Source organism: Dendrobates tinctorius, unplaced genomic scaffold (assembly GCF_039654945.1).
Source record: "Dendrobates tinctorius isolate UK_male_01 unplaced genomic scaffold, ASM3965494v1 ptg000008l, whole genome shotgun sequence".
NCBI lineage: Eukaryota > Metazoa > Chordata > Amphibia > Anura > Dendrobatidae > Dendrobates > Dendrobates tinctorius.
Window position 1 is genome coordinate 14,596,999 of NW_027361676.1, and position 25,900 is coordinate 14,622,898.

Genomic DNA, 25,900 nt, shown 5'->3' on the forward strand with positions numbered 1-25,900 from the left:
GGACATTGCAGGAATGGTTAGGATCTCACTGCGCAAATCATTGTAGTTCACTAGTTTCTGTGGATTGTTGCTTTTACCTTGAATATATCTCTAACCACGTTACACAGAAGAGTCACTATAATTATTTACTCCATTATTTATGTGGAAGTGCACATATGAAGAAGTTATGTACAACTTTAACCCCTTCACTACCAAGGGTGGTTTGCACGTTAACTACCGGGCCAATTTTTACAATTCTGACCACTGTACCTTTATGAGGTCATAACTCTGGAACGCTTTCATGGATCCTGGTGATTCTGACATTGTTTTCTCGTGACATATTGTACTTCATGTTCGTGGTAAAATTGCATTCAAATAACTTGCGTTTATTTGTGAAAAAAACGGAAATTTGGCGAAAATTTTGAAAATTTCGCAATTTTCCAACTTTGAATTTTTATGCCCTTAAATCACAGCGATACGGCACACAAAAAACTTAATACATAACATTTCCCACATGTTTACTTTACATCAGCACAATTTTGCAACCAAAATTTTTTTTTGCTAGGAAGTTATAAGGGTTAAAATTTGACCAGCGATTTCTCATTTTTGCAACACCATTTTATTTTTAGGGACCACTTCACATTTGAAGCCACTTTGAGGGGTCTATATGATAGAAAATACCCAAAAGTGACACCATTCTAAAAACTGCACCCCTCAAGGTGCTTAAAACCACATTCAAGAAGTTTATTAACCCTTTAGGTGCGTCACAGGAATTTTTTGAATATTAAAAAAAAATGAACATTTAACTTTTTTTTCACAAAAAAAATACTTCAGGTTCAATTTTCTTTATTTTACCAAGGGTAACAGGAGAAATTGGACTGCAAAAGTTATTGTGCAATTTGTCCTGACTACGCTGATACCTGATATGTGGGGGGGAACCACTGTTTCGGCGCATGGCAGAGCTCAGAATGGAAGGAGCGCCGTTTGACTTTTTCAATGCAAAATTGGCTGGAATTCAGATCGGACGCCATGTCACGTTTGGCGAGCCCCTGATGTACCTAAACAGTGGAAACCCCCCCAAGTGACCCCATTTTGGAAACTAGACCCCCCAAGGAACTTATCTAGATATGTGGTGAGAACTTTGAACCCACAAGGGCTTCACAGAAGTTTATAACGTACAGCGGTACAATTAAAAAATCATATTTTTTCCACAAAAATGATCTTTTCACCCACAATTTTTATTTTTCCAAGGGTAACAGGACCCTAAAAGTTTTTGTGCAATTTGTCCTGAGTACGCTGATACCCCATATGTGGGTGTAAATGACTATTTGGGCGCATAGCAGAGCTCGGAAGGGAAGCAGCGCCATTTGACGTTTTTGGCTAGAATTGAGATCGGACACCATGTCGCGATTGGAAAACCCCTGATGTACCAAAACAGTGGAAACCCCCCACAAATGACACCATTTTGGAATCTAGACCCCCCAAGGAACTTATCTAGATGTGTGGTGAGAACTTTGAACCCCCAAGGGCTTCACAGAAGTTTATAACGTACAGCAGTACAATTAAAAAATCATATTTTTTCCACAAAAATGATCTTTTCACCCTCAATTCTTATTTTTCCAAAAGTAACAGGACCCTAAAAGATATTGTGCAATTTATCCTGAGTACGCTGATACCCCACATGTGGGTGTAAACCACTATTTGGGCGTATGGCAGAGCTCGGAAGGGAAGCAGCGCCATTTGACGTTTTTGGCTGGAATTGAGATCGGACACCATGTCGCATTAGGAAAGCCCCTGATGTACCAAAACAGTAGAAACCCCCCACAAATGACACCATTTTGGAAACTAGACCCCCCAAGGAACTTATCTAGATGTGTGGTGAGCACTTTGAACCCCCCAGTGCTTCACTGAAGTTTATAACGTCCGGGCGTGAAAATAAAAAAATCGTATTTTTTCCACAAACATGATCTTTTAGTCCCCATTTTTTTATTTTCCCAAGGGTAACAGGAGAAATTGGACCCCAAAAGTTGTTGTCCAATTTGTCCTGAGTACGCTGATACCTCATATGTGGGAGAAAACTACTGTATGGGCACACGTCGGGGCTCGGAAGGGAAGTAGTGACGTTTTGGAATGCAGACTTAGATGGAATGGTCTGCGGGTGTCATGTTGCGTTTGGAGACCCCCTGATGTACCTAAACAGTGGAAACCCCCCACAAGTGACCCCATTTTGGAAACTAGACCCCCTAATGAACTTATCTAGATGTGTGGTGAGCACTTTGAACCCCCCCAGTGCTTCACAGAAGTTTATAACGACCGGGCGTGAAAATAAAAAAATCGTATTTTTTCCACAAACATGATCTTTTAGTCCCCATTTTTTTATTTTCCCAAGGGTAACAGGAGAAATTGGACCCCAAAAGTTGTTGTCCAATTTGTCCTGAGTACGCTGATACCTCATATGTGGGAGAAAACTACTGTATGGGCACACGTCGGGGCTCGGAAGGGAAGTAGTGACGTTTTGGAATGCAGACTTTGATGGAATGGTCTGCGGGTGTCATGTTGCGTTTGGAGAGCCCCTGATGTACCTAAACAGTGGAAACCCCCCACAAGTGACCCCATTTTGGAAACTAGACCCCCTAATGAACTTATCTAGATGTGTGGTGAGCACTTTGAACCCCCCCAGTGCTTCACAGAAGTTTATAACGACCGGGCGTGAAAATAAAAAAATCGTATTTTTTCCACAAACATGATCTTTTAGTCCCCATTTTTTTATTTTCCCAAGGGTAACAGGAGAAATTGGACCCCAAAAGTTGTTGTCCAATTTGTCCTGAGTACGCTGATACCTCATATGTGGGAGAAAACTACTGTATGGGCACACGTCGGGGCTCGGAAGGGAAGTAGTGACGTTTTGGAATGCAGACTTTGATGGATTGGTATGCGGGTGTCATGTGCGTTTGGAGAGCCCCTGATGTACCTAAACTATTGAAACTCCCCACAAGTGACCCCATTTTGGAAACTAGACCCCCCACGGAGCTTATCTAGATGTGTGGAGAGCACTTTGAACCCCCAAGTGCTTCACAGAAGTTTATAACGCCTGGGCGTGAAAATAAAAAAAACATTTTTTTCCGCAAAATTATATTTTTGCCCCCAGTTTTTTATTTTCCTAAGGGTAACAGGAGAAATTGGACCCCAAAAGTTGTTTTGTAATTTGTCCTGAGTAGGCTGATACCCTACATGTGGGGGTAAAACACTGTTTGGGCACATGGCAGAGCTTGGAAGGGAAGGAGCACCATTTGACTTTTTCAACGCAGAATTGGCTGGAATTGAGATCAGACGCCATGTTGCCTTTGGAGAGCACCTGATGTGCCCAAACAGTGGAAACCCCCAATTATAACTCCAACCCTAACCTCAACACACCCCTAACCCTAATCTGAGCCCTAGCCCTAACCCTATCCCTAACCCTAACCCTAGCCCTAACCCTAGCCCTAACCCTAACCCTAGCCCTAACCCTAACCCTAGCCTTAACCCTAGCCCTAACCCTAGCCCTAACCCTAGCCCTAACCCTACCCTAACCCTAGCGGGAAAATGGAAATAAATACATTTTCTTTTAGTTTTATTATTTTTCTCTAACTAAGGGGGTGATAACGGGGGGTTTGATTTACGATTTATGGTGGTTTTTATGTTTGGCGGCTGTCATACGCTAAAAGACGCTTTTTATTGTAAAAATAGTTTTTGCATCACCACATATTGTGAGCTATAATTTTTCCATATTTTGACCCACCGAGTCATGTGAGGTCTTATTTTTTGCGGGACGAGTTGACGTTTTTATTGGTACCATTTTCGGGCACGTGACATTTTTTGATCGCTTTTTATTCCGATTTTTGGGATGCAGAATGAACAAAAACCAGCTTTTCATGAATTTCTTTTGGGGGGTGCGTTTACACCGTTCCGCGTGCGGTAAAATTGATAACGCGTTTTTATTCTTCGGGTCAGTACGGTTACAGCGATACCTCATTTAGGTCGTTTTTTTATGTTTTGTCGGTTTTTTGCAATGAAAACAATTTTATATAAAAAATAATTATTTTTGTATCGCTTTATTCTGCGAGCTATAACTTTTTTATTTTTTTGCGGATGATGCTGTATGGTGGCTCGTTTTTTGCGGGACAAGATGACGTTTTCAGCGGTACCATGGATATTTATATGCGTCTTTTTGATCGCGCGTTATTGCACTTTTTGTTCGGTGGTATGATAATAAATCATTATTTTTTGCTTCGTTTTTTATTTTTATTTTTTAAGGGGTTCGCTAAAGGGGTTAACTAATGGGACGGTTTTATAGGGAAGGTCATTACGGACGCGGCGATACCAAATATGTGTACTTTTATTGTTTTGTTTTTTTTTTATTTTCAAAAAATGGATTTATTGGGGAATATTTTTTTTTTTTTAACTAATTTATTTAGCGATTTTTTTTAAATTATTTTTAACACTTTTTTTTTTTTTTTTTTTACTTTATTACCTTGTCCCAGGTGGGACATCACTGTCCTGTGACAGATCGCTGATCTGTCACATCACAGATCACTGTGACAGATCAGCGATCTGTCACAGGCACTGCTGCAGACTTCCTCATGCCTGCGCTTTGCAGGCACTGAGGAAGCCAGCTTCCTCAGGCCCCCGAAGGCCCCCGTCGCCATCTTGGATTCGGGGGCCTGGAGGATAGGAGTCCCCCGCAGCAGCGCTGCACATTGCGCTGCCGTGGGGGGCTCAGGGAAGCACGGAGGGAGCCCCCTCCCTGCCGATGCTTCCCTTTAACCCCCGGTACACCGCGATCGCGTTTGATCGCGGTGTGCAAGGGGTTAACGTGTCGGGGGCGGTCCGTGACCGCCCCTGACACATTGTGCCGGGTGTCAGCTATGATAATTAGCTGACACTCGGCCGCGATCAGCGGCGCTCACCACGTGGGCGCCGCTGATCGCGATGACGTAATATTCCGTCCATGGTAATTAGGTCCATGGTCACATGGACGGAATATTACGTCAATTGTAGGTAAGGGGTTAACTCACCGGATGGCAATATACAAATAAGGGCTCATTCAGACTTTAGATTTAGGGCAAATGCAGATGAGCATGTATCCTCCCATCCGGGAGAATCGGGTCGATTATCCAAATGACATCGAGATCAAGCTCTGATCAGAGTATGATCATGGTGTGACCACATTCTCTTGGATGAGAAGACAGAATGGAAAATATATTTATTTTTTTTCTCCGTCAGTCTGTGGAAATCGGACTGCGCTCTGATGTCATCCTATGGTTTCCATGGACTCGACAACTTGCATAGCCGAGTACAATACAAATATCAGATCAAACTTGGGCATACAGCAATTTTTTGTTTTCCCTTCACCCATGACAGCACCACCTGAGAGAGGGATCCGCCCCGCCAGGACAGGAACCTACTGAGACATAAGGGGCGGCACCTCTCCCCCGCTTCAGTTGGGTTCCTGTCCTGGAAGGAATCCCACTGTGGCGGTGCCTGTCATGGGCGAAGAGAAAGATAAAGACCCAGGCCCGTCCCGGCGCGGGAAGAACAGGTAGCTTGCCTGTAGCGCCGGCCGTCGGGTCCTGGAAGCGCAGTCCCTGGGGCTCCGGGTTCGTGCGGGCGTGGATGGGATCCCGGTGGCTCCGGGAAGCCCCCACCGCGCCGCCCTCCCCTCGCGCACGCCGCATCTCGATCCCCGTGGTAGGGGAGAGACGCTGGCGTCTTCCGGCCGCTGACGTCAGCGGCGCTTGGAATGCTGGGTGCGCCGGCTGACGTCAGCAGAAGGCGACGGTGTAATGGCGCCGGGTGCGACGCCGGCTGGCCTTCTGAAGCGCTGGGCCGGCGGTCGCAGGGGGGAGGGGAGGAAGACGCTCACCAGGCGGAGGCATGCAATTTAAAAGGAGAAAGACAGCTGTAGATCGGCGGTGCAAGATGGAGTCCGAGCAGGAACGTTCAGCGTCCCTGCCTCCCTCACAGCCCTCTGGCAGAAAGCATGGAAGCCATTCAAGCAGCAGTCGCCCCAGCCGCAGGTCGGGGCACTCCTCAAGGTCCAAAGAGCGCGGGTCAGGTGCTCCGACGCAGCCTCCAAATCCGGTACCCTTGATTACGGGTGGTGAGTGATCTTCGTGAATGTCAGCAGTATATTAATAGGGGGTTTTTCTATTGTATGCTTCACCCTGTAGGAAAGGCCCAGAAAAGCAGGAAGCAAGAAGAACAATAGGGATTGTGCTATATGTAAATCTCCCCTAGCAAGAGACTGGCAAAAAGATCTCTGTGCTTCGTGCATTCAGCGGACTATGGCGGAGGAAGCGCCTAGTTTCGCAGCCAATCTAATATCTGCCCTCAGGTCAGAAATGGAAGGCTCAATTAAGTCCTTATTGAAAAAAGGGAAAAAAAGCAGGAAGGATTTCCCTAGTTCCCCCTCAGATTCCGCATCAGTATCATCTCAGGCGGAAAAATCCTCCTCCTCAGACTCCTCAGATAGTGACACAGGGGGTAAGCCATGTTTCCCTGTAGAAGATACAGATGCCCTCCTAAAGGCCATTAGAACCACAATGGGCCTACAGGAAGAAAGGGCGGCTAAAACCCTAGAGGACGTCATGTTTGGGGGGCTTCAGGAGAGGAAAAAACGAACCTTTCCAGTAAACGTGTAAATCCAGGCGCTTATTGAGAAGGAGTGGAAAAAGCCTGAAAAATCGGGGGCCCTTCCATCCGCCTCTAAGAGACGATACCCCTTTGAATACAAGGATACGGAAATATGGGACAAAGTCCCAAAAATAGATGCAGCGGTGTCCAGGTCTTCCAAAAGGTCGGCCCTGCCCTTGGAAGACGCAGGGGTTCTTAGAGACCCGCTAGACAAAAAAGCGGACTCATATTTGAGGCACGCATGGGAAGCGACAGCAGGAGGTCTTAAGCCGGCGATAGCGGGCACCTGCACGGCACGCTCCCTCATGATCTGGCTGCAGCAGTTAGAAGAGAAGCTGGCGTCAAGGGTCCCAAGAGAGAAGATCTTATCAGACATGTATCTCTTGCACGGGGCAGCGGCTTTTCTGGCAGATACCTCGGCGGACTCTATGCGATTGACAGCCAGAGCAGCGTCACTATCAAATGCGGCTAGACGCGCGTTATGGCTTAAGGGCTGTCCGGGTGACCTTCAGTCCAAGGCCAAATTGTGCTCTCTCCCCTGCGATGGCCGATTCCTGTTCGGCAAGAACTTGGACGATATTCTGGAGAAAGCAGGCGATAAGAAAAAAGGCTTCCCCAGATTCCCTATGGATCAGAGGAGACAGCCCTTTCGGAGGGGGAGATTCAATAGAGGGCGTCCTCCCGCTGACAGAAGAAGATGGGAGGATAAAAAGAAGAAAGAATCAGGGTTTATGTTTGGTGGAGGCACCTCCACCTCCAAAAAGTCACCACAGTGACGCCAGTATTCCAGTAGGAGCGAGATTGGCACTCTTTTTCCAGGCCTGGGAAAAGATCTCCTCCAACACCTGGATTCTGAGCATCCTAAAAGAAGGCCTGAAAATCCCCTTTATTCGTCAGCCAAAATCCGTGGTCGTCATCACACCTATGAGGAAGATGACCGAAGAACAACTGGCCTTAGAAACAGAAATCCTGAGCCTGATAGACAAGCGGGTACTGTCCGAGGTGCCACGCTTACAGGAAGGAAAGGGGTTTTATTCACCCCTTTTCCTAATAAAAAAACCGGATCAGTCGTTCAGGACAATCATAAATCTCAGACGCCTCAATCTATGGATAAAGAACCCGACCTTCAAGATGGAATCAGTAACTACGGCAGTGAAGCTGCTACATCAAGATTGCTTCATGGCCGTAGTCGATTTAAAGGATGCGTATTATCACATCCCTATCCATCCAGATTACCAGAAATACCTGAGGGTAGCGCTTTATATTCAGGGCACACTAAGGCACTTTCAGTTCAGGGCTCTTCCGTTTGGCATATCCATAGCCCCGAGGGTCTTCACCAAGGTCATAGCGGAAGTGACAGCCTTTCTCCGGATTCACGATACGGTCATAATACCATACCTGGACGATTTTCTTATAGTGGGCAGTTCAGAGGACCACTGTACAGCACAGCTGACTCAGGTGATCAACACCTTGCAAGAGTTAGGGTGGATAGTCAATTTCAAAAAATCAAAATTACAACCCCTAAAGAAGCAGACCTTCCTAGGATTTATACTGGACTCAGAAAGGCAAGAGTGTCTGCTCCCAGAGTCCAAGATAGAGAAGGTGCAAAATCTGGCCTTGGCGGGCCGAAACCAACCATGTATGACATTAAGAAAAGCAATGTCCCTGCTAGGTACCCTAACATCCTGTATTCCGGCGGTCAGGTGGGCTCAGTTTCACACCCGGCAACTCCAGGGGGAGATACTAAGAGCACAAAGATCGCTAAGAGGGCGTTTGGAAGGAAAGCTGGAGCTTTCCTTAAAAACCAGAGACTCTCTCAACTGGTGGTTGAACGAGACAAATCTGACCTTAGGAATACCATGGGACAGACAGGCGACAGATATAATTTTAACAGATGCAAGCTCCTCGGGGTGGGGGGCACACCTAAGGGGCCTCATAGGTCAGGGTTCCTGGACACATCAAGAAAGGAAGGCATCCTCCAACCTGAGAGAACTGTGGGCAGTGGGCAAGGCCCTAAACCACTTCATTCCGCTACTCCAGGGTCGAGATGTACGCATCATGTCGGACAACAAGGTAGCAGTGGCATACATCAACCACCAAGGAGGGACAAGATCACACTCCTTAATGGAAGCAGCAACAGACATTCTGAGCAGTGCAGAGGATCACCTACACTCCGTGACAGCCCTACACATAAAAGGGGCAGAAAACATAGAGGCAGATTTCCTGAGTCGCAATACCCTGAGGCAAGGAGAATGGGCGCTAAACCGATCCATTTTTCAAAAGTTAATTCAGCTTTGGGGGGAACCGGTGATAGACCTCTTTGCAAACAAGCACAACAGGCAAACAGAAAGGTTCTGCTCTCTAAACCCAAGGGAAAACCCATGGGCAGTGGACTCATTGCACATCCAGTGGAACTTCAGACTGGCTTACGCGTTCCCCCCAGTAGCTCTGATCCCGACTGTGGTAAGAAAAATCAGAAACGATCAAGCCAGGGTGATTCTAATAGCTCCATTTTGGCCAAAAAGGCCCTGGTTCGCTCTGCTACGGAAGATGTCCCTCTCCGATCCTTGGGTTCTGCCAGAAATCCCGGACCTACTAGTTCAGGGTCCAATATTGCACGCTCAGGTCAAAGGATTCCATCTGACGGCGTGGAATTTGAAAGGTCGCTTTTAATAGATAGGGGGTTCTCCCCTGGGCTGGTGGCCACTCTGCTAAAAAGCAGGAAACCGGTGACTACTAACATCTACGGCAGAACATGGGATAAGTTCCTACAGTTCTTGGGTAAGCCGTTAGGGAAAGAACCCCCGATTAGTGACATCCTAGAGTTCTTACAATCTGGGTTGCAGATGGGGTTAGCAGTAAACACACTTAAGGTTCAGGTGTCGGCACTAGGGGCGCTCTACAATTGCAAACTGGCATCAGATAGGTGGATAGCCAGATTTATTAAATCCTGCCATAGAGCTAGGCCTATTCCAATACCTAGAATAGCCCCCTGGGATTTAAACCTGGTGTTAGAAGCCCTTACAAAAGAACCGTATGAGCCATTACATCAGCTACCCCTAAAGTTTTTGACCCTAAAAACGATCCTGTTAGTAGCCCTCACATCAGCCCGCAGGATAAGCGACTTACAGGCTCTCTCAGTAAATCCTCCTTATACGCAAGTCTTTCAGGACAGGGTAGTGTTAAGAACAGACCCCAGTTATCTGCCCAAGGTAGTGTCAGATTTCCATCGGGGTCAGGAAATTGTTCTTCCATCCTTTTGCGAAAATCCAAAAAATCTGGGGGAGGAAAAATTCCATAGTCTGGATGTTAAAAGAGCTCTCGTAGAATATATATCTGCCACTAGCCAGTGGAGGAGGTCACAGTCCCTATTCGTAGCTTTTCAGGGTGCCAGGAAAGGCTATGGGGTTTCAAAAGGGACTATTGCTAGATGGATCAGGGAAGCCATTAGTGTAGCCTATTCAGCTAGTGGTATCCCGATTCCTGACGGCATCAAGGCTCATTCCACCAGAGCCGTGGCGACCTCCTGGGCTGAAAAGGCAGAGGTATCAATCGAACAAATTTGTAAGGCCGCTACCTGGGCCTCACCTTCAACCTTCTTTAAGCACTATAGATTAAATCTATCCTCCTCTGCTGACTTAACCTTTGGTAGAAGGGTGCTGCAAGCGGTGGTCCCTCCCTAAGGTGTTTCGAAGTCTCCAAAAATCTCTCAGGTGGTGCTGTCATGGGTGAAGGGAAAACCACCATGGTTACTTACCGGTAGCCGGTTTTTCCGGAACCCATGACAGCACCCGTACATTCCCCCCCTTTTTCACTGTATGGTGTGCACAATTAGTAGGGTGTTTTGAGTGTTGTGGTGTTGGATTAAACATGTAACTAACCGGGAAGTCCTCTCAATGCTCTGTAACCCAACTGAAGCGGGGGAGAGGTGCCGCCCCTTATGTCTCAGTAGGTTCCTGTCCTGGCGGGGCGGATCCCTCTCTCAGGTGGTGCTGTCATGGGTTCCGGAAAAACCGGCTACCGGTAAGTAACCATGGTGGTTTTTCTTCCCCTCAGACATTCTCTGTACAAGATAAAAATTTGACAAGTGCACAGCCCCATAGACTAGCATTGTTCTGAGTGCAATCTATTGTTTTGTAGGATCAAACACTGAGCGAATATGTGGGCCGCCCTCCCAAGGCCGCGGGGGCACTCGGTACTGGGCCGGTGTCAGGGGGATGTGTCACAGCACCGGTGACCCAGGCCGTGGCTCTGGGCGCCCAAATCAATGCGGGGTTGGTAATGTAGCTTAAATGAATAGTTCGGGACGCCATCTGTGGTATTCGGCAAGTAGGATGTTAGGCCGACGCTGCATACAGATCCTCTGGGGCTGGTGGTGTGGTGCAGCCAAGATGGTGAAGCTCGCCACAGGTGGAGCTGTAGCCCCAGGGCAGTGTAGGTGTAATGGATGAGGAGAGGCGCAGACGGTGTGGAAGCTGGCACACAGATGTAGCGGTGTTGAGTGTGTTGGCGGAATAATGAATGGAGGACACCGGGGCTTGTAGTTCCAACGCTTTACTCAGTCTGTAGTACACACAGGTGCCTGCCTCCAGGCCGTGTCCTCCGGGTCAGAGACTCAGTCAACCTCCAGGCAAGAAGGAAGGCTCCCCTCCAACACTCCGCCAACATGTACCTTTCTGAACGTCTCCTCTATAGCGCCTTTAAGTGTGAAGATCTCCTAGTACTGAGTTAGGGTACCGTTACACCTAGCGACTCACCAGCGATCCCGACCAGCGATATGACGCGGTCAGGATCGCTGGTGCATCGCTAGGTGGTCGCTAGTGAGCTGCCACTCAGGCAGATCTCACCAGCGACATCGCAGGGGTCGGGAGTCGCTACTTACCTGTCAGAGGCGCGATCCTGCGTCCTCCCGCCCGGCTCCACGAGTCGCTCGTCGTCACAGCAGGAAGCGCCGCAGGAAGTGGACGACGAGGAATGGTCCAGCAGCTTCTCGCGCGATCAGCGATAACCAGCGGGGGAGCCGGTCGGAGGTAAGTATCACATGCAGCAATATCGCTAGCAATATCGCTGCAACGTCACAAAATCGGTGACATTACAGCGATATTGCTAGTGATATCGCAGTGTGTAATGGGGGCTTTACGCTGGAGTTCCTCCTGACAGATATTCCCAAGAACTCTACTTGTATGGCAGACAGCTGTAGCCTGCTTCGGGGACTCCCTTCTCCTGAGTCCCGGCTCACTATCCAAGTTGCTGTTGTGCCTCAAGTCTTAGATGGGAGTAGTGCATTTACAGGCGACTACTCCACCGGTGTCTGCTGCAGAACCATAAGTGTCCATACAACCTCAGGGACCGGGCCCCGGCCTTGCGCTTAGAACCTATAGGCAGGGTCCTTCCTCTAACCCACGTCCTCTCTGTTCTCTTTTACTCCTTCGTTCCGTACTAATCTCTCTTTCCTATGGATGTTTAGGTTACAGTTCAATGTCCTTCTTCCTCCTTTCCTTTCCTGTGCCAGCTGGCTCAGATCACTGAGGCAGCTGCAGCACTCCTTCCTCCATCCCTTCTTCCAGGGATCCCCACTCCTCTCCGAGTGGCTTCCTTCTCTCCAACCTCCTGTCACTGACCTGACGGACTTACCTGTATTTCTCAAGCTCCCCGCTCTTTTATGGATTCTAACTCCACCCACCTCCCAGCACGTTTAGTGTTCCAAGCAGGGAGCCACCAAAGGTGCTCCGCTACACTCTATGCAAGAGCCGCAATGTGGCTTTGCTGAACTACTGTGTTGTGTGGGGTGTGAGTGTTGGAGCGTGGAAAGGAGTTCCCACCTTACCTGGATGGTGGGGCACTACACCATAGGTTAAGGTGCAGTACCTCTGTGGCGGCTGAGCCTCAGGGGCGCCACATATGCGCTCATCTGCACGAGCCCTTACTTGTATAAGTTCTATCCATGTTTTTCACTGATAGAAAAAATACCTTTTTATAGTCTACAGCTGTTTACATGTCCGTCTATTTTTTGCTTAACGAGTGGTCCACAAAAAAAAGTCCCATTTTGATTAGCGCCTCTGATCAAGCTCTCCAATATAAGCCTAGGGGTCCATGAAAATATCAGACAGCGCACTGACATCCTTGTGCCCTCTGTATTTCACACAATGTTTGATAGATGTTTGTAAAACCTCCAACTTTTTTTTTTTTTCTTTTATGAGCAAAACTGATTAGTGACTGTCAGTGTGGCTTGAGGTTACTTGTGTTTTTTCTTTGCGTTTTTGAGTGTGCTCTTTGCACATATTTTTATCACGTTTTAGAATCTTCGTTTTTTTGTCTCTTCTTGGTGTCATGTTTTAAATAAAAATGCTTTGGTTTTGATATTTAGGCCCACGTTGCAGAAATGTCCACAGCATTTCCGCAACTCCCCGCCGTGGGTAAAACACATGCGGAATTTGCATTCGTTTTACCGCAAAACACAAGCGTTTTCCCTTCACCCATGACAGCACACCCGAGAGAGGGATCCGCCCCGCCATGACAGTAACCTACTGAAATATAAGGGGCGGCACCTCTCCCCCGCTTCATTTGGGTTCCTGTCCTGGAACGGAATCCCAGTCTGACAGCGGCGGTGCCTGTCATGGATGAAATAGGACCCAGGGCTGTCCCGGCGCGGGAAGAGCAGGTCAGCTTACCTGCAGCGCCGGCCGTCGGTGGCCTGGAAGCGCAGTCCCCGGGGATCCTCCTGCAGGCCCCGGGTTTGTGCGGGTGCGACTAGGCGGCCTCTGTAGCGGGGCGCTCCTCTGTGCCTCCCTCCCCTTGCGCGCGCCTGACCCTTCTCCCTCGGACACGACAGGGAGAGCCCGGAGCGGTTTCTGACGTCAGCGGCGCGGGGCACCCTGGGAGCGCGCAGGCTGACGTCACAGACGTGACGGCAAGATGGTGCCTGGTGCGACGCCAGCCGCATTAAGAAGAATGGCGGCGGTCGCAGGGGGAGGGGAAGATGAATCACTCACCGGACGGACCTATTTAAAGGAGGACGGGCGGCAGGGCGGCCAGGTAATACAATGGGGTCACATCAGGAACATTCACCGTCTCCACCGTCTCTGCCCGCATCGCAAACCTCCGCTCAGAAGCATGGCAGCTGTTCAAGCGGCAAAAGCAGCAGTCGCCCGAGCCACAGATCGAGGGATTCCTCGAGGTCGAGAGAGCACAGGCCACATGTTCCAACACAGCCTCGGAGTCCGGTACCCTACTTTCTGGATGGTGAGTGATCTCCGTGAATGCTAGACTAATGTTAATAGGGTCCTTCTTGTGTGTTATTTTTCCTTAGGGAAAAGCCAAAAAAGCAGGGAGCAAAAGAAATGGGGAGTGTGCCATATGTCGGAGCCCCCAGCGAGAGATTGGCAAAAGGACCTTTGCGCCAGCTGTATCCAGCGAACTATGACGAAGGAGGTGCCGAGCTTGGCAACTAACCTCAGATCAGTCATCAGGTCTGAGGTGGAAGGCTCACTTAAAGTGTTATTAAAGAAAAAGAAAAAGAGTAGGAGAGACTCCCCTATTTCTTCATCAGACTCCTCCTTGGCTGAATATCAGGCCGAACACATGTCCTCCTCCTCCTCGGATAGTGATATGGGGGGGGGGGGGCAAGCCGTGTTTTCCGGTAGAGGATACGGATGCTCTCCTTAAAGCCATTAGGACGACCATGGGCCTACAGGAGGAGAAAACGACTAAGTCCCTAGAAGATGTCATGTTCGGGGGGATTTTACAGGAAAGGAAAAAGCGCACCTTTCCGGTCAATGAGAAAATCCAGGCACTCATTAAAAGAGAATGGAAGAAGCTGAGAGATCAGGAAGCCTTCCTTCCTCCTCTCAAAAAGGAGATACCCCTTTGAGCCTAAGGACACGGAAATATGGGACAAAGTTCCAAAGATTGACGCAGCAGTGTCTAGATCATCCAAAAAAATCGGCCCTGCCTCTGGAAGACTCGGGTACTGAGAGACCCGCTAGATAAGAAAGCAGACTCCTACCTAAGACATACATGGGAAGCAGCGGCAGGAGGATTGAAACCGGCAATAGCCGGCACCTGCACAGCACGATCCTTAATGATTTGGCAACAGCAGCTGGAAGAAAAACTCGCATCCAAAGTTTCGAGGGAAAAAATTCTGGTGGATATGTATCTTCTACATGGAGCAGCAGCTTTTCTGGCCGACACCTCTGCTGATTCCATGAGACTGACGGCGAGGGCAGCAGGATTATCAAACGCCGCAAGGCGTGCATTATGGCTTAAAGGCTGTCCAGGAGACCTACAATCAAAGGCTAAGTTGTGCTCTCTTCCATGTGATAGACAATTTCTATTTGGAAAAAATTTGGACGACATCCTGGAAAAAGCAAGTGATAGAAGGGTTTCCAGGAGATCAAAGAAGGCCATCCTTTCGGAGAGGAAAATTCAACAGGGGCCGTCCTCCGGGGGATCGGAAAAGATGGGAGGACAAAAGGAAGGAGTCTGGATTTATGTTCGGCGGAGCCACTTCATCCGCAAAAAAAAATCCCCTCAATGACGCCGGGATCCCGGTGGGGGGAGACTGATGCTCTTTTATCAGGCCTGGGAAAGTATCTCTTCCAACGCATGGATCTTAAACATTATAAAAAATAAAAGGCCTCAAAATCCCTTTTTTTTTTTTTTCAATGGCCGAGAGCATCATTTGTGGTGACCCCCGTCAGGAAGGGGATAGAAGAGCAGTTGGCCCTGGAGTCAGAAATCTTAAGTCTGCTAGACAAACGCGTTCTGACCGAAGTCCCAAGCGGACGGGAGAGAAGGGGGTTCTACTCACCCCTCTTCCTAATAAAAAAAAAAATCGGACCTATTATTCAGGACGATTATAAACCTCAGAGGCCTCAATCAATGGATAGAAAACCAGACCTTCAAAATGGAGTCGGTAACTTCGGCCATAAAGCTATTACACCACAATTGTTTTATGGCCGTAGTCGATCTAAAGGATGCCTATTACCACATCCCGATCCATCCAGAGTACCAAAAATACTTAAGGATAGCTCTCTACATCCAGGGCAACCTCAGGCATTTTCAATTCAGAGCCCTTCCATTCGGCATATCCATAGCCCCGAGAGTGTTTACGAAAGTCGTAGCAGAGATGACAGCCTTCCTCCAAATCCACAACACAATTATAATACCCTACTTGGACGATTTTCTAATAGTGGGCAACTCGGAACATCACTGCACAGAGCAGGTGGAAAGGGTAACAAATACCCTACAGAGACTTGACTGGATGGTGAATATCAAGAAGTCAAGACTACAACCCCTAAAGAGGCAGATATTTCTAGGGTTCATCCTGGACTCAGAACAACAAACTTGTCTGTTGCCAGAGGCCAAGGTGGAAAAGGTGAGGAATATGACCTTGGCAGCCCTAGACCAGCCTCTCACGACCCTGAGGGGTGCGATGTCCTTACTAGGCACCCTGACAGCTTGTATTCCAGCGGTCAGATGGGCACAGTTTCATACCTGTCAACTGCAGGCAAAAATCCTATCAGCACAGAAATCGCTAAGAGGGCGTTTGGAAGGAAGGCTGGAGCTTTCCTTAAAGGTCAAAAACTCTCTCAGATGGTTGTTAGACAGGGCCAACCTGGTAGCAGGAACATTATGGCACAGACCGGTGTCCGATGTGATCCTGACGAACGCAAGTTCCTCGGGGTGGGGGGCGCACCTAAGGGGACAGGCAGCCCAGGGACCCTGGGGACCCCAAGAGCAAAAGGCATCCTCCAACCTAAGAGAGCTACGGGCAGTAAACAAAGCCTTAAAAATCTTTATTCCCAGCCTAGAAGGCCGCAATGTCCGGATCATGTCGGACAACAAAGTGACAGTGGCGTATATCAACCACTAGGGAGGGACGAGGCCAACGAAACTTTTCACAGAGCAGAACGACATCTACTCTCCCTAACGGCACTACACATAAGAGGTGTAGAAAACGTACAAGCCGACTTCCTAAGCCGCAACACATTGAGGCAAGGAGAATGGGCCCTAAATCACTTAGTGTTCCAGAAGATAGTACAACTCTGGGGAGAGCCTGCAGTAGACCGCTTTGCCAACAAAAGCAACAGACAGATTCTGTTCATTGAACCCAAAAGAAAAACCATGGGCGGTTGACGCTTTGCAAATTCCGTGGAATTTCAAACTGGGTTACGCCTTTCCTCCAGTAGCTCTAATCCCAGCAGTGGTGAAGAAAATAAGAGAAGATCAGGCCAGAGTAATCTTAATAGCCCCGTTCTGGCCGAAAAGGCCCTGGTTCTCGCTACTGCAAATTATGTCCCTCTCAGATCCATGGATACTACCAGAGATTCCAGACCTGCTAGCTCAGGGTCCAGTATTCCACACGCAAGTCAAGGGGTTCCATCTGACGGCATGGAATTTGAAAGGTCACTTTTAAGAAATAGAGGGTTCTCTCCTGGGTTGGTGGCTACGCTGATGAAAAGTAGAAAGGCAGTAACAACATATACGGTAGAACATGGAATAAGTTTCTGCAGTTCCTGGGGAAGCCGTTAGACCAAAAACCCCCGATTAAGGCCATCTTGGAATTCTTACAGGCAGGACTACAGCTAGGCCTAGCGGTAAATACCCTTAAAGTACAGGTGTCAGCACTAGGCGCTCTATATAACTGCAACATAGCAGCAAACAGATGGGTAGCCAGATTCATTAAATCCTGCCATAGGTCTAGACCAATTCCATTACCAAGAATAGCTCCATGGGATTTAAACCTGGTGTTAGAAGCTCTCACGAAAGAGCCATTCGAACCGGTTCAGCAACTGCTAGTAAAATATCTCACCCTAAGGACCATTATTTTAGTGGCCCTTACATTGGCCCGTAGAGTAAGTGACTTGCAGGCCCTCTCAGTTAATCCACCTTATACCCAGGTGTACCAGGACAGGGTTGCCCTATAAACAGACCCTGCTTATTTACCGAAAGTCATATCAGATTTCCACCATAGCCAGGAGATTGTCCTCCCCTCCTTCTGTGAGAATCCAAAAAACCCAGGAGAGGAGAAATTCCACAAACTAGATGTTAAAAGAGCCCTCTTAGGGTATATATCAGTGACTAGTCAGTCCCTATTTGTAGCCTTCCAGGGTGCCAGGAAGGGCTATGGAGTAACAAAAGGGACTATTGCTTGATGGATTAGGGAGGCCATTAGTGTAGCCTACTCAGCTAGTGGCGTTCCGATTCCTGACGGCATCAAGGCTCATTCCACCAGAGCCGTGGCGACCTCCTGAGTTGAAAAGGCAGAGGTATCGATTGAGCAAATCTGTAAGGCCGCTAGCTGGGCCTCACCCTCAACCTTTTTTAAGCACTATAGATTAAATCTATCCTCCTCTGCTGACTTAACCTTTGGTAGAAAGGTGCTGCAAGCGGTGGTCCCTCCCTAAGGTGTTCGAAGGCTCCAAAAATCTCTCAGGTGTGCTGTCATGGGTGAAGGGAAAACCACCATGGTTACTTACCGGTAGCCGGTTTTTCTGGAACCCATGACAGCACCCGTATATCCCCCCCCCCCTTTTTCACCGTATGGGTGTGCACGTTAGTAGGGTGTAATTGTGTGATGTGGTGTCAGATAAACATGTGACTAACCGGGAAGTCCTCTCAATGCTCTGTAACCAACTGAAGCGGGGGAGAGGTGCCGCCCCTTATATTTTAGTATGTCCTGGTGGGGCGGATCCCTCTCTCAGGTGTGCTGTCATGGGTTCTGGAAAAACCGGCTACCGGTAAGTAACCATAGTGGTTTTTAGCTTGCAGAATGCTAGCGCTTTTCCAAGCGATTTGAAGCGTCACTTGGAAAAGTGATTGACAGGTTGGTCACACTTGTCATACATAGTGCTTGACAAGTGTGACCAGCTTTTTACTATTCATACTGCCTATAGTAAAAGAATGTTAAAAATAATAATAAAAAATAGGGATATACTTACCCCCTTTCGGCTTCCGGTCGTCATCGGTGCTGGCGGCAACTTCCGTTCCCAAGAATGCATTGTGTGAATGACCTCTGATGACGTAGCGGTCTCCCTATTTTTTATTTTAATTCGATCTTTTACAGGAATATGGAGTCTCCTCTCCTCTAGACCCTGGATAACATCTGCACATGAAGCGCTGACTTCACGCATGGTGTGCATAGCCACATGCGTAAAGTGAGCATTTCAATGTAATCCTACGGGGGCGGAATCGCCTCAATTCTGCATAAATAATGGACATGCTGCATGGGCACAGCAACTGCGGAATCCCATAGGATTGCATGGGAATGCCTTTTTTAAGCGTTTCCGCAGCGGCAAAAACGCAGCATGGGCACAGAGCCTAAGGATGCTATTTTCCTGTGAATTGCCATGGCAAACATCAGGACCACACAATCATGATCTCAGGGTGCCGATGGGGATAAAGAGGAATCCCCCACACTCTGTTGACCACAATGATATAGTCACTATTGACAGCAGCATCTAAGGGGTTAAACAGATATGGATGGTACCAACACTGATCGTTTGTGATACAGCAAGTTGTCAGCTGTAGTGGACAGCCGACAGCTGCTGGATTGTCACCTATATGGGGTTCAGGTCAGTAAAAAGACGTATTGGTGGTCACTAAGGGTTTAACCTGCACATTTTCTGCATCTAATGCAAGTCTATGGAGAAAATGCGTATATAAAACTCAGCGTACCCACAAGAAAAATTGACGTGTTGTGGATTTAAAAATGCACCACAGGTCACTTTACACAGCATAAAATTAAAAAAAAATCACAGTGGGTATGAAATGTCCATAGATCACATCAACTTTGCTGGAAATATAAGATGCTCTGTATTTTTTGAACAGCGAAAATACACAGTGTCAGAAACTCATTGTGGGAACTTAACCTTTTAATATGCTGCTCGTATGTGCACCATAGGGAAACTACATACCCCATAGGACCCGCTGCACACGATCTGGAAGTGGCAGCGTTTGGAAGCAGCACCTGTTCTGTGTCCAAAGCACTGCTGTTTATTGAACGCAGGTGAATCTGCATGTGATCACTGAACCATGCGGATTCACCGCGTCCAATACATTCTGTGGGTGAGATTCATCTTGTGGACACTAGCGTTTCCACAAGAGAAAATGACATGCTGTGGTCTGGAAGCACATGCCGCATGTCCATCTTTGGACGCAGAGTGGGCATGGGATTTCTTGAAATCCCATCCACTATGCTGTAACATTTAGATGCTGTGGATTGGACGCTACATAGGTACACAGTGTCCCACCCGCAGCGATTATTGACCGTGTGCACATACCCTTACACTGTACATCTTGTCCCTCCTCATCACCTCTTCAGCTATATCGGGGCACGATCTGTTCTTGGGTAGAATTGTTGTCCACCATAATATCCCGATTTTCTGTAACGTTTTCCCCATGTCAGACATTTTGAAGATTTTCATGCAATTCTGTCAATGTATCAAGGAAGTAAAAACGATGCTTGGACCGGCACATAACAAAATGAAATACTTTTTATTCAATAATGCCAAAAAAACACCAGATACAGAAAAGATAAAACCAATATGCTACAATGAGAATAAGCTGAAATAATGAGACCGGAGACTCCATCACAGGAGAGATCACTAAGTATCTGAGGAAAACCACCTGGAACTGTTAGGCAAATGTGACCAAAAATGCAAGAAATACAAGAAAATATATGTATGGATGTTTTTTGTTTTTAAATGTACAGATTCATGGCACAGAAGAGCAGATACATTAGCTAGAGAATCCTTGTAGTAATCGGTTTGTATTTGGTAGAAAAGCGCCAGCAATGTTCTTTTTTTTTTATTACTTGTATTGCAGATATTTTCAAATGACGGCCAATTCAAAAGCCGCTTTGGCATTCGAGGAAGATCACCAGGACAGCTCCAGAGGCCGACCGGAGTGGCGGTGCACCCAAGTGGCGACATCATTATTGCCGACTATGATAATAAGTGGGTCAGCATATTTTCCAGTGATGGCAAGTTCAAGGTAAACTGTCTATAGTTTTAGTGACATCATATTTATTGCACTTGCTGAAGCTTGTGGGAGCGTAAGCACAACAAGATGTTACCGAAAGACTCTGTTCACACCTACGATTTTGAGTTCTTTTTTTTCTGCACACAACCAAGATCAGTCGGGCCCCATCATAACCAGTGGCGCACTTCTGCTTCAGTTTGCATTAATTTGGAAACCGATCCACACAAATTATTACAACTGCATAGCAAAATGCAAGTGTGAACAGAGCCTAAATGACATTTTTTTTTTTCTTTGATAATTTTGGGTTAGCAGAATGGACAAAATATAATATCTATTTATATACAATAATCGTTCCCCAAGTGATGGGAAAGCTGTCCATGCACTTAGTCCCACTGAACTGTGTATTGCATAGCTTTCTTACTAACACATTTTATAAGAAGTGCATATGAGAAGTGATGGGTGATGCAATGTAAACCTGCACGCTTGCATTCATAACCGTGCAGATCTACATGCGCCATTCTTTTAAAGGGAGCCTGTCACCAGATTTGTCCCGTGTGACGTAAGGCCAGGACCTTTAAGCCCTGTGCTGTATATCTGTTCCCACTTGGCAAAGCAACACAAAAAAAAGACTTTTCATTATACTCTCCTACGGGACGTTCCGGTCCAACAAGCGTCTTCTGGTCTGGATCTGGTTTATGGCCCATTCGGATTCTGTGATCTTTTTACAAACATATTCGCTCATCTCTAGTCATATTGGAAAAACCTGGTGACCTGTTCCCCCTTTTAAGCAAATATTCTTCTGCACTGTTTTAAAGCAGAACATATTTATACGTTAAGAAGTGTGCAGTCCGTCATTGTCCTTAATAGTGTAAAGGGAACCTGTCAGGCCAGGATTACCCATCTAGAAAAAGGCAGAGCAGGCTGGGGGTTATAACTAGCATCCAGATCATTTCTGTGTAGGTCGCCTTCCGCAGTGAAAGGATAAAACAACAATATCTCACTGAACCCCGGTTTGTTGCAGTCGATCGGACAGGGCACAGCACTGATCAGCTATTCTCTAATCATGCCCATTGCTCATTTGATTGTTGGACCACTCATCTTAAACTTGTGCTGCATGGGACATCGATCAACTGAACAGTGGGCATGATTAGAGAACCGCTGTACCCTCTCTTGGAAAGTGCAATTTTTATGTTCTTCATTCATCGCTTAATGCTAGACATGATCTGGATGTTTATTATGACCCCCCCCGTCTACCCTGCATTTATCTGGATAGGAAATTCTGACCTCACAGGTTCTTATTAAACCTAATCTCAATCATTACTTTTTTGTAGATCGATCATTTATCATGTAAAGCTTCTACTTTATAATCTTGGCTATAGCTTATTTTAAAGACCATAAAAAATTCAGCTTTTTTCCAGTAACAGCATTCCTCCTGCCCATAGACAACGTCTAGCACTGCAGCGTATTCTTACTTAGATGAATGTTGTCGAACCACAATATCAGACACATCCCTAAGACAAGAATGGCATTTTTCTAATTTACAACCCCCTTAATGATGTAAACTTCATGTATTTGGCTGTCACGCTCTGTTTCCTATGTAAAGCAATTGGTTTTCATGTTGAGTCTATGGGACTCTTGTATAGATCAATTGTGCCAATATGTCAAGAAGTCCTTAAAGGGAATATGTCACTAGAATTTCACAACCTAAACTATTTTATAAGTTCTTATAGCTCATTCAAAGACCAGTCCAGCACTTTTATGTAGACCGTCCATTCCTCCATTTCTGAAAAATCAGTGTTTTACTTGATATGCAAATAAGGCTGAAAAACGATTTGTAATTCTGAAGCCTTTGTCACTCGAGCTCTATTCCCTGCCCAACGCCGCCTCGTCCTGCTTGACTGCCTCTGTTCTGTGTGACTTCATGCAAGATAGCCAATAAGTCACCCAAGAAGGGGCGGCGCAGGGTGGGGAATAGTGTCAGAGGCTTCAACTCTACTGTCTCATTTGCATATACATTCAAAAGCTGATTTATCTGTAATGGAGGAACAGACTGGCCATGTAAATATATTGCTGGACTTGTCTTTAGAAAAGCTACATGTTCATGTAACTAGTTTAGGGGTGAAATCCTGCCGACCGCTTCCCTGTAAAGGCACTGCTCTCTTATAAAGAAGCAGAAACTCTTGTTTCCTTGTGTTGATGGTTCTGCATTTACTTAACAGACAAAAATTGGATCAGGAAAATTGATGGGTCCCAAAGGAGTATCAGTTGATCGCAATGGACACATCATTGTAGTCGACAACAAGGCATGTTGTGTGTTCATCTTTCAGCCAAATGGTAAAATAGTAACCAGGTTTGGAAGCCGAGGAAATGGAGACAAGCAGTTTGCAGGTATGCCTGGAGTAGTATCTAGCTCTACTTTCATCTGCTGTACACTCTTATGATGACTTCCATTTTATTTCATTGTATCAGTCTGATAATGTTGAGGCATATTGCTAGGATATGACCTCTTAATCTGACTGGTGGCGGGCCAACCTCTGGGTCCCTCCAGCACCAAGACCGATTACCTTAGGTCGTAGCTGGTTTTCTTGCAGAATGTTTCATGTCTTGTGTATTAACTGCCAAAAGTGCTCCATATACCTGAACGTTAGTAAATCAATCACATTGTATAGGACTGCTACTATAATTGTGTGTGCAGGATGTTAACAATCTATCTCATTCTCCACTTCTCCAGGACCCCACTTTGCTGCTGTCAATAGCAATAATGAAATCATTGTGACTGACTTCCATAACCATTCAGTTAAGGTAATGTATGTTTACCAAGCTCTGCTATTTGTGACTTAGGGTCCCGTTTCATATGGCGATGCACCAGCGATCCCGACAATGATACGACCTGGTAGGGATCGCTGGTGCGTCGCTAAATGATAGCTAGTAAGCTGCCAAACAGGCCGATCTCTTCAGCGACGCAGCAACCATCCAGCGATCAAACATAGCGATGCATGCTGGCCAGCGGGACGCCAATGCCGAAAAAATGGCCCAGGACATTCTTGCACGATCAGTGATATCCATCATGGGGGCCGGTCGCTGCTGCGTGTCACATGTAGCGAGATCGCTGTTGCGCATTAGCGATCTCGCTATATGAGACGGGGCCTTTACCCATAGTTCCAAACCATCCCAGATTTTGGTCTTTGCTCTGCTGTCCCAGCCACTCAAGGCAATGTCCTGGTCCCGGCCACCCCTTGTAACTCCTCCTTTAAGCTAGGCATTGCTGCGCTATGGTCAGCATCTTCTAAGGAGTTACCTGTGAATACAGCTCCTTTTAAGATGCTCCTCTCTGCCCATGGTCCGCAGCATATTGTGGTGTTTTCGGAGTTGTGACATTCTGTAGTGTGAGGGCAGATTATTGCTAAGCAGACGGCTTGAGCATGGACCTAAAAGAACAAGAACTTTGGTTGGAAATACGATTGACATCTGAGCAGAAAATTGATGGAGCTCATTATAGGCTTGGCTGATTAATCCATCCCTAGCTGTCCTATAATGGACAACGGAATGGTTAGTGGTATTGTAAATGCAGCTTTAAAGGGGTTGTTCATCACTTTATAATATTCTTTGTGGCCAGAGAAGAATGAAATCGTGACTTTGGGTATGGCCCAAAATTTTTCAAAGTCCCCCTTTCTGTTTGGGGGTATGGAGTTACCATGATTGCATGAAATACGTCAATGAAAAAATAGCAGCCATACATGCAGTACCATATCCATACACATGCACAACAGGATGCAGCAGGTCCCCATGATAAAGGCGGTGCAAAATGTTAATAAGTCGGATACTTACTGACCCACCAAACATCTGTGGGGTAGGTGCCTAGTATTCACAATGGAACTGGAGAAACAAAAAGGGCAAATAGGGTCTTAACTGGTAGCAAAGTGGTGTAAAATATTTTAGTTACGCTCACCTGATAGGGTTTTGAAAGTCACAACTTCTATAGAAGCATGTAAGGGCTGCTACCACCAATGGGATACAACCCAATAAATGAGGAAAATATGGTGGTTCACAATCGCACTGCCCGAGGTACCTTCACACACAAAGGTGAAGCATGAGTGAGGTTTATGTCAACCCTCTTCAAGGTTTTCAAACCTCTTCATGAGGGCCAAGCCACAATGAATCATTGAAGGCACGTATTACAGAAAACCTTAACTTTCCTATGGCACATCTGTGCCTTGTCAACATACAATACAAGTGGTGAATTGGTACTTTTTGTGCTGATTGCTCTAAAAAAGCTGAATGATCTCACATATGAATTTTGGAGACTTGTTTGACTACCACAATAAAATTATTATTTTTTTAAATATACGCTTTTGTAACCATTTTTTTTTTAAACTCGTTTTATTGAAGATCATACAACACAGCAAGGTTACATCATAGAACAAACAGCATTTCTCATTGCTCATTAATACTGTTTGACAAAGTTAACCTTGCCCATAACATACCGTTGGTGTAATATCTCAACCAAAACCATAAGATTCCCATGTCCTGCACCAAATATCACACCCTTTATCATGAGACAACACTCCTCATCACCTGGGGATTAATGTTAGTCAAAGGGGAATCAAACGAAGGCTTCCATACCTTATCACATTTTTGAGGACAATGTCTATTTGTATGTACCGCCCTCTCATAGGAAGCAGCAGTATTTACCAAATTCGTGGTGTCCTTCTATCGATCCATATCATGGCGATAACCTTGTGAGCCAAAAAGAATGATTCCCTGAGTAGAGAGCAAAGGTAGTGAGGCCAGGTCCCCGCATCAAGGATTCCTAATAAACACACCTTAACGGGGTGGTCCAAGTTTTTTTCTAATATACTTGCTTTAATAATTTCATACTATTACCTAACTACACAGTCTAACTGCTTTTTGTATTTTTTTTCTTACTTCCTGTCCAGTTATTATTTCTTTGCATATCTATGGTACATACTGGGATACTCACACAAAACATCATCAGGGTGCATCAGTAACGCTCGTTTCAGTGTCTGGTCCCAGAGTGTCTCCCCCTTGTGCAGCCCCCCCCATCCTGCCCCCTGGGGGCGGTGCTAGTCCTCCTGCACACCGGGCATAGTGACACCGCTCTGCTGCCGGTTTATTGCTATTCATCTAAGCAGACAACAGACCAGACACTGCTCTCATTCTACGAGGCGGGGGGGGGGGAGACATTACACCTCGGAGACAATCGGGGACCGCACAGCCCCTGAAATGAGCGACACTGATGATGCTT

The 25,900-nt window shown here is 46.7% G+C and overlaps 1 protein-coding gene across 6 annotated transcripts in view; it reads left to right on the top strand.

The window, feature by feature from the left end:
* The window catches only part of TRIM2 (tripartite motif containing 2), a 205,397-nt gene that overhangs the window by 165,280 nt on the left and 14,217 nt on the right, over nt 1–25,900 (top strand). For all 6 annotated transcript variants that reach the window (XM_073576382.1, XM_073576384.1, XM_073576380.1 and 3 more), the window contains exons 8-10: nt 20,479–20,646; nt 22,854–23,022; nt 23,366–23,436. In XM_073576382.1, the coding sequence (XP_073432483.1) occupies nt 20,479–20,646; nt 22,854–23,022; nt 23,366–23,436 (408 nt within the window). The remainder of the gene's footprint in view (nt 1–20,478; nt 20,647–22,853; nt 23,023–23,365; nt 23,437–25,900) is intronic.